At 46.8% G+C, this 7920-nt stretch overlaps 1 protein-coding gene across 1 annotated transcript in view; it reads right to left on the bottom strand.

The window, feature by feature from the left end:
* Nucleotides 1–5756, bottom strand: part of SLC9A2 (solute carrier family 9, subfamily A (NHE2, cation proton antiporter 2), member 2) — a 103159-nt gene extending 97403 nt beyond the window's left edge. Inside the window, exon 1 of the mRNA XM_011956613.1 lies at nt 5260–5756. Coding sequence (XP_011812003.1) covers nt 5260–5548 — 289 coding nt within the window. The 5' untranslated portion in view covers nt 5549–5756. The remainder of the gene's footprint in view (nt 1–5259) is intronic.
* Between the last annotated feature and the right edge of the window lie 2164 nt (nt 5757–7920).

Raw genomic sequence — 7920 nt, 5'->3', positions numbered from 1 at the left:
CAAGTATACATATGTAACAAACCTGCACGTTATGCACATGTACCCTAGAACTTAAAGTATAATAAAAAATAAAATAAAATAAAAAAAAAATATATCCATTATTTTAAAGGGTACAAAAACACTTCAGAGGTAAGGTGTAGTGGCAAAATTCTAGAAGACACCCAAATTGGTTTTCAGAGAGAAGATGAGAAAGCTGTTGAAGTCCTCCTTCAGACAGAGAACAGAAAATGTGTGAGCAGCCCACTGGGAGGAGATGGAGGCTTTGAGAAGGAAAGAAATCAGTGCTCTCCTTTTAACTTTACTAGGAACTGCCACCAGAAACTCCTGAATTTAGAAGTGTATTCAAAGTGAGATGTGGTTCAGATAGCAGGTGAAGACCCTGAGCTCCATCCACTGACCTTCCAGTTGATGAATATGCCTCAGGAAAACCAGAGGACAAAGAAAAACAGGCTAAGTATAAGGATAAGTTTTTTTCAGAGATCAAAGTCTCTGTAATTCAGACAGATATGAAACTCTTAGGTTTCAGATTTCCATTTCAGCATAGCCTGGATCCCAGAGGAGACGTCTTCATGAGCCAAACTTAAATCTTTCCCTTAAAATTATGAGAATATAATTTATTTAATTTCACGACAGCAGGATGGAGGGAGGTGGAAAATTCTGCATCCTACTCCACCTAAGGGGCAGAGAAAATGAAAAAGAGCAGAGTGACCAGTGACACTTGAAAGGAGATGGAAATAGGCCAGCCTCACAAGACCTCAAGATATGGGAAGGTATGTTAGGGGAACCCCAGGACAAAGAAGGAGGCCGTGTTACTTTAGACAGCAAGGTACTCAGTGTTTCGTCCTTAAACCTTGAGAAGAAATACAGTCCATGTCCAAGTTCTCCCAAATTAACAAAAACCCCACTGGGCCATTTCACAGGCAAAGAAATCAGAGGAGGCAATCTTAAAACACACCAGAAAATTTTATCTTAATTCTTTGGCTACCCATTATTCCAGGCTGTAGAACCCCATCCCTCTGTACAAGATTTATCAAGCAAAGTGTGTATTTATAACTGTAAAAATAATCAACAGTTGCTCAAAATATAAATATTCAAAGTGAAAGAATAATGTGAATTCACACGTGCGAGGACCTAAGTAAAAATCAAATGAGGAAACGTTTCTTGACAAAACTTTTAAAGCTTTTCCGAGGTATACTAAATTTAGTGTGCTTTAAAAAAATATTTTGACCTACTTCATAAGCACATACTCATCATCTTTATCATCATTATCATTGTTTTGGTAAATTTTATAATTACAAAACTACTTTTTCTGGACCAAGTAATTAGGATGTTGATTTTCCCTGATAACGAAGTGTAACAATTAAGAGTTAAGCTGAATCGTTCATTACTCTGCCAAAAATGGATTTTCTCACTTCTGATTGTAATATTTCTAAGATTATATTGGCTTATAATATATAATATAATATATATTATATTAGAAAACTATTCTGAATTCAGCATCAGGCATTATTTCAATGCCCTACAAATGTTATTTGGAGCTTCCACTTTGGACAACCTGTTAATTTAACCATGTTTAGATCCTTCACTAGCAATGTTTCTCCATGTTCTCTGAGGCAGGTAAGGTTAGGTACACTACACAAATGGCATAAAAGTGCCCTAAATAGAAACCATGGCATTTTGCAGGGGTTAGCATTTGCATTATCCCACAGTTTCACAACCACCTGCACACCTCAATTCCTCTTCATTCCCAAATATGAGCAACTTAAATCATATAAGCCACCCCAAAACGGCTTTTTCAGAGCAAAAGTTGAAAGATAAATGACTAGATGACTGTTTAATGGGGTACAAAATGTCCCACAGCACCAAGACCATCCTGCTTAAAACCAGACAGAACGTTCAGGACCCTGGGAGCAAGAAGAGGGGTGGAGATTTCTGGGCATTTCCTGGCTCCTCTAGGAACACAGGGGAAGCTGCAGGACCAGGCTGGGCTCTGTGCAGGAGAATCTAGAGAAAATACCCCAGGCACCAGCATTTCGGACTCTCAAACTCCACATTCTGTCCTGAGAAATAACCCTTCACTCTACCCATGGCAGTCTCCATTTGGCTGTTCAGACCCCTCTCTGGGTGGAAATTATCATCTCTGTGACACTCAGATGCAGAAAGGAAAGATAAAATAGTAGCCAGAGACGTTCCAAATTTGGGGGAGAACAGGGGGTGCAATATGTGATGATTTCCATAGCAAAGCATGATGCAGGGGAAAGCAGAAACTGGCAACTAGAACAGAGGGGTCCCAGGGAACAGAAACACATCTGGGCTAAGAAGATGCTAGTGGAGAGACAAATGCACCTGTTTCGCAAGCAAGCCTGAATGCCTCTAACAAAATAGCACACAATGAGTGTGAGCTGGTCCAGTCAAATGAATGGAACAGGACAGCAAGAAAGTAAGTGCAGAAAGGCAGCCCACAGAATAAGAACTGAGGCCAAAACAGAAGTAAAGAGAGACAGGAGGCAGCCCGGGACAGTGAATAGTGGAAAAGGTTCTGCAGTGCCAGAAACTGTACAGTTACTACTGCTACTCTGACTACAGCACTGTCCTCGCTGCTACTAATGATGACAGTATGGATGGGGTGATGGAGTGCTTACAGTGTGCCCAGCTTTGTTCTAAAGGTATTACACATTCATTCTCATGTAATCCTCACAAAAGAACATGCCTTCTGAAAACTCACAAAGATGAGAAATGAGACAGACCTGGCTGGAATTCTGGCTCACCACCCACCACCAAGTTAATCTCTCCCCATTTTTTCATTTTCTCCTATATGAAACCAGGAAATCAACACCTACCCGGTATAGTGACTGTAAAAATTAGAGATAATGCCCTTAAGTGCCTCCTAGCGGCTGTTATTATTGTAATTAATCTGATTAAAACAATCAGAAGTGATGAACAAAGGAGAGAGTTGGAATAGAAATGGCAACAGAGAAGCAGTAATGGAAACAGGCACAGAAGCAGCCCTCCAGTGATGGAGCCTTGAGGCTCAGAGGGAGTGACAGGGAACAAGTCATTCATTTTGGCTCGCCACTTTGTGTGCTTCTGGGTGCAAACTCACTCAGAGTTTCCACCTCAACTAGTGGGAGTATTAATATTGCCACTCCCTACAGGGCGGGCTTGTGGCATCTGAGTTTATTATTAGAGGCAATGAATTTACACAAATGTGCACATCTGGTTGATAGATGGGGAAGTCCCTCTCCCTTATACCACTTGTCAGTGGAATTAAGACACTCAACTAGTAGAACCACGTCAAAGCCAGTCAATTACAGACTTAAGAGTCATTAAATAATATGTGTCTCTCTTAGTCACCACTAATAGAATCTAATTAATCTTATCTGGCATGGGGATTTGCTTCCGGTTTACCTACCACAACTTCCACCCTCCTGTAAACCATCCCTTCTACCTGTTTTGCACTCCCCTCCCAATTTATGTCTTTGTTCGTTCCTCTCCGGAATGTTGCTCCCTTTTCTCTCTAACTGACCAGATCCTGGTCATCCTGGAAAATCCAGTTTAAAAGTTTTTTCTGCATGAGGAAGTGCTCTCTGCTTCCCTGCAACGGCATACTGTCTTTTCTGAGTTTGTCACCCTACTTAGCAGTGTCCTGAACAATAATCACATAGTGTGTACACCTCTCTCTACTCATCAATAAGCTCCCTGAGGATGGCAGACAATGTGTCTTTTCATTCTTTATGGAAATCTGCCTCATCTCACAGGGTAAAGACATAAAACATATGTAATGCCTACATTCTTTGGACCTAATAACTTATTTGATTCATTGTAACAGTAGTTATTATATTTCAGGATTTTTATAAAGTCTTTAAAATATAAAGTAAAAATAATATAAAGCACCATGCTCATAACATAAAAGTTTCTGGGGCATGGGTAATGAAGATGAGATAATATATTCTGAGGTTTCTGCTTTCAAAATGAGAGTTAAAGGTCATGTGAACGTGGATAGATTTTTGTTTCATTTTGTTTTGCTTTTCCCTGAGACAAGGTATCTCTCTGTGGCCCAGACTGGTGTGCAGTGGTGTCATTCATGGCTCACTGCAACCGCAACCTCCTGAGTTTAAGTGATCCTCCTCCCTCAGGCTCCTGCCTCAGCCTCCAAGTAACTGGGAATACAGACATGCACCACAACACCAGGCTACTTTTTATTTATTTATTTATTTTTTAAACAGAGTCTCACTTTGTCACCCAGGCTGGAGTGCAGTGGGGCAATCTCAGCTCACTGCAACCTCTGCCTCCTGGGTTCAAGCAATTCCCTCCCTCAGCCTCTCTAGTACCTGGGAATACAGGCGCCCGCCACCACACCTAGCTAATTTTTTTGTATTTTTACTAGAGACAGAGTTTCACCATGTTGACCAGTCTGGTCTTGAACTTCTGACCTCGTGATCCACCCGCCTCAGCCTCCCAAAGTGCTGGGATTACAGGCGTGAGCCACTGCGCCTGGCCGATTTTTTATTTTTGTATTGTGGGGTCTTGCTATGTTGCCCAAGTTTATCTTGCACTCCTGGCCTCAAGGGATCCTCACATTTGGGCCTCCCAGTATGCTGGGATTACAGGCTGGGCCATTGTCCTGGGCCCAGAGTTAATTATTTTTAAATATGCATCTCGCCTCACTGGCCTCAGCCACCCTTGAAGCAAAAGCTTCCTGGAGAGTGACAGCCTCAACCCAATAGAGGGAGGAGACAGGGCGTTTCTATTGCAGCTGCAAGCACTCAGGTGTCCCTGGTCCCCTTCCATGCACCTCATTAGTCAGGCGCACAGCAGGGTCTGTGTCACTGCCAAGGCGCCTCTCTCCTGTAGCATCCAGGGTTTTAACCACATTATGAATAGCTCCGGGTTTCATCTGCACCTGTCTCCCTGCAGGTGAGACTGGTACACTTCAATAAACAGGTCTCACTCAACTTAAGCAGAGGGCTGCCAAACTTGGCGTTCCGTGCCGCAGAAGTAAGCAGCAATCGCTAAGTTTGTAGAACTTACACTTTGGGGCCATTTCAAGGCCAATGTTCACTTAAGAACCAAAACGCGAAACTGCTCTTCCTAGAGTCCTTTTCAACCAGAAGAAGCTGCTCCATCTGTAGCCCCTGCCCTGACTCAAGATGAGGCGGTCACTATCTTGAGTGACCAGAGGTCAGCTGGCTGACCCAGTCACCCTCCAGGTGTCCCCCCGAGATCACCCCCCATTCCCCACGAGTCCAGCTCGCTCACCGATCTTGGCCAGGGAGGCCAGCAGGATCCACAGAGTGATCTCGAAGGGGATCTGCACGTGGGGGTAATCCAGGGTAAACACAGGCAGCCGGCTCTCCTCGAACAGCGTCGTTCCGGGAGCCACCACGCTCGCAGGGCTGGGCGGGCTGGAGCTGGTGCCCATGGCCCTCGGCGCGTTCAGCAAGGTCTCCGCCAGGGCGCCCACGGGCCCCGCCACCTGCAGGAGCAGCAGCAACAGCATCGAAGGCGGTGGCGCCCGCAGGCTCCTCCAGTTGCCCAGTGGTTCCATGGGTGCCGCCGGTTGCCGCCGAGAGGCGCGGCGGTTGGCCCTCCGAGCGCTCAACGCATCGTGCCCGGGCTGCGCAGCCCGCTCCGTCCTGCCCCGTGCAGAGCAGGGCAGCGAGAGCCACCCGCCGCTGCTGTGGGACCGGGTCTCTGCAACCAGAGGGCTAGGTCCTCGCTGTGAGCAGGCGCACTGCCTGGCAAGGCACGTGCAGGGCGACAAGAGGCCACTGCGCGGACCCTCAGCAGCCCTCAGCCGCCCTCCGCCGCCGGCCGCCGGCCCATGCCCGTGAGCTGCTCTCCAGCCGCAGCTGCAGGCCCTGCCCAGGGCGGCCCGCGGGCGGGGGCGGGGCGGGCGCGGCGCCCAAGCCGCGGGGCAGGAGGACAAGGGGACCCGGACGGCACACCGCGCACCTGCTCGAGCCCGCCGGGTACGCAGGGCCCCAGTGACCGCGGGGGCGATGGCTGCCCTCCCTTGGCGCAGGCACCGCGCGCCAAGACCCGCCACCCCCAGAGCCGGCGAACTGTGGGTGGAATCGCCGCACCGGGCGCATGGTGGCCGGAGCTGTCTCCGCCCCGGAGGCAGCGTCGGACGTCCATCCAGTGAAGGGACCGGCGCGACCCACGCGTCGCGCCCTTCCCTCCTTCCCCGCCCCCGCAGGCTCCTGCAAGGGGACACCCCGGTGCGCTGGGCGCGCGGGGAGCCGCCACAGGCTCGCGGTCCGGAGGAGAAGCCCGGGCCGGTGGAGGAGGGGTGCTGTCACCCCAGTCCGGCGCTGCGGAGGCCAAGACACGGCGTGGGGTTCTCTGAACGTACAGAAAGTTTAGGAAAGCCAAATTTTGTTTCCTTTGCGAGAGTTTATCAACTGGCGCACAAGGTGCCCTGCGCAGGGAAACTCCCTGTGCGGGACTCAGTGTTCCCACGCCCCCGCGGAATCGGAACCCTGTTCTCTCCTCTGCCACACTGTGCTGCTTTCACCCATTTGCTACACTGTCGCTGCCACTTTTCTTCTCCCTCCCCCAGCTCACGGAAAACCAAAACATCTTTCTCCGCTTTTAGGCTTAGAGGTGTACATGTCCAAGAGCGTAAGAAATATAATTATTTCGTGGAAAACCAGTGATTTGCCTCGCTCAGATGGACTTGCTCCGCTAATTACAGGACAGGCTGTGGTTAGGAAAAGAAAGGAAGCGCGATTCTCCTTCTGGATCTAAAAGGGCTTTCTCATGCAGAGCCAACCTTTCCTGTCCTTCAGAGCGCAGCCTTCTTCACTGCTTGCGATCTCACTGTTCGAGCATCTTTATCGCCAGAAACTGAAATGAGCACAAAGGGGACTAGTTGCCATTCAATTAACTGAAAGTTTTCCCTTTGATAGTTATGAAATAAAAAATCCTCCTCTTTTCTTAATCTTTGATGTGTCAAAATACGTGGCTTCTACTATTAAACAAACACCAGGCAGTTCGACCTTCAAAGCAGTTTTTTTTTTTTTTTCTGAGTTTTAACATAGAAAATCAATGAGATGTCAGCAGAGGGTACGAGAAAAAAAAAATCCTCCACCTGCATAGAAGAAAATAAGGAACAGTCCTCTTTGGACCTTCAAAGTAATGGAGGGACAGGTCCAGGCTAAAAAGAGAGAAGAATTCTGAGAGATGTTACAGAGCACTACCTCATTTGCTATTTCACAAAGCACCAGTTTTTCAAAAGTGCTACAGAATTGAAACTAAAGATACTATCTTAAAAAGGATCACTGCGCATCCCATACTCAGCCTCCCCTTCTCCCTTCACTGGAAACTTTTATTAAAGGTATGTGCCTAACATAGCCCCGTGAAAAGGCAGCAAATAAGAGCTTTTTAAATTTTTTGAGTACCTATCTCTACATGGGAAGCTCAATACAAGGCACTTTACTTGCATTTTTCTGTTAAAAATCCAAAGAGGCAGATATTTTTTACCCATTTTATAAGTGAAGAAATATAGTGTAAAAATGTTTTAAAACAAATAGACTTAATCAAGTTTACACATTAAGTAAGTGTCTGGAAGGAATTCACGCCCAGGCCTACCCAGGCTAACACTGGTTTCATCTCATCCTCTATCTCATGACTAGTTGACCATAAACGGCAGGCTATATTCTCAGCTACTGTAAAATAAGCAGTGGAGAATATTTCGGGGATTGTTGCAAAAAGTTATGGCAGGATACAGTTTTAGTAAGTGAATCAGGCAGGTCTACACACTTAGTGACATAGTAATAGGGAGAGGGCACGTTTAGACAATAATTTCTAGGAGTTTGTCACACAACACTTTTAAGAATGATTGTGCATCATGAACAAGAAAATGAATGACAAATCTGTTTCTGGGCCCTCACTGCCCGTAGACCCTATGTGGTA

This window comes from Colobus angolensis, unplaced genomic scaffold, assembly GCF_000951035.1.
Source record: "Colobus angolensis palliatus isolate OR3802 unplaced genomic scaffold, Cang.pa_1.0 Scaffold42, whole genome shotgun sequence".
In the NCBI taxonomy this organism is placed as follows: Eukaryota; Metazoa; Chordata; class Mammalia; order Primates; family Cercopithecidae; genus Colobus; species Colobus angolensis.
This window is presented reverse-complemented; position numbering and strand designations above follow the sequence as displayed.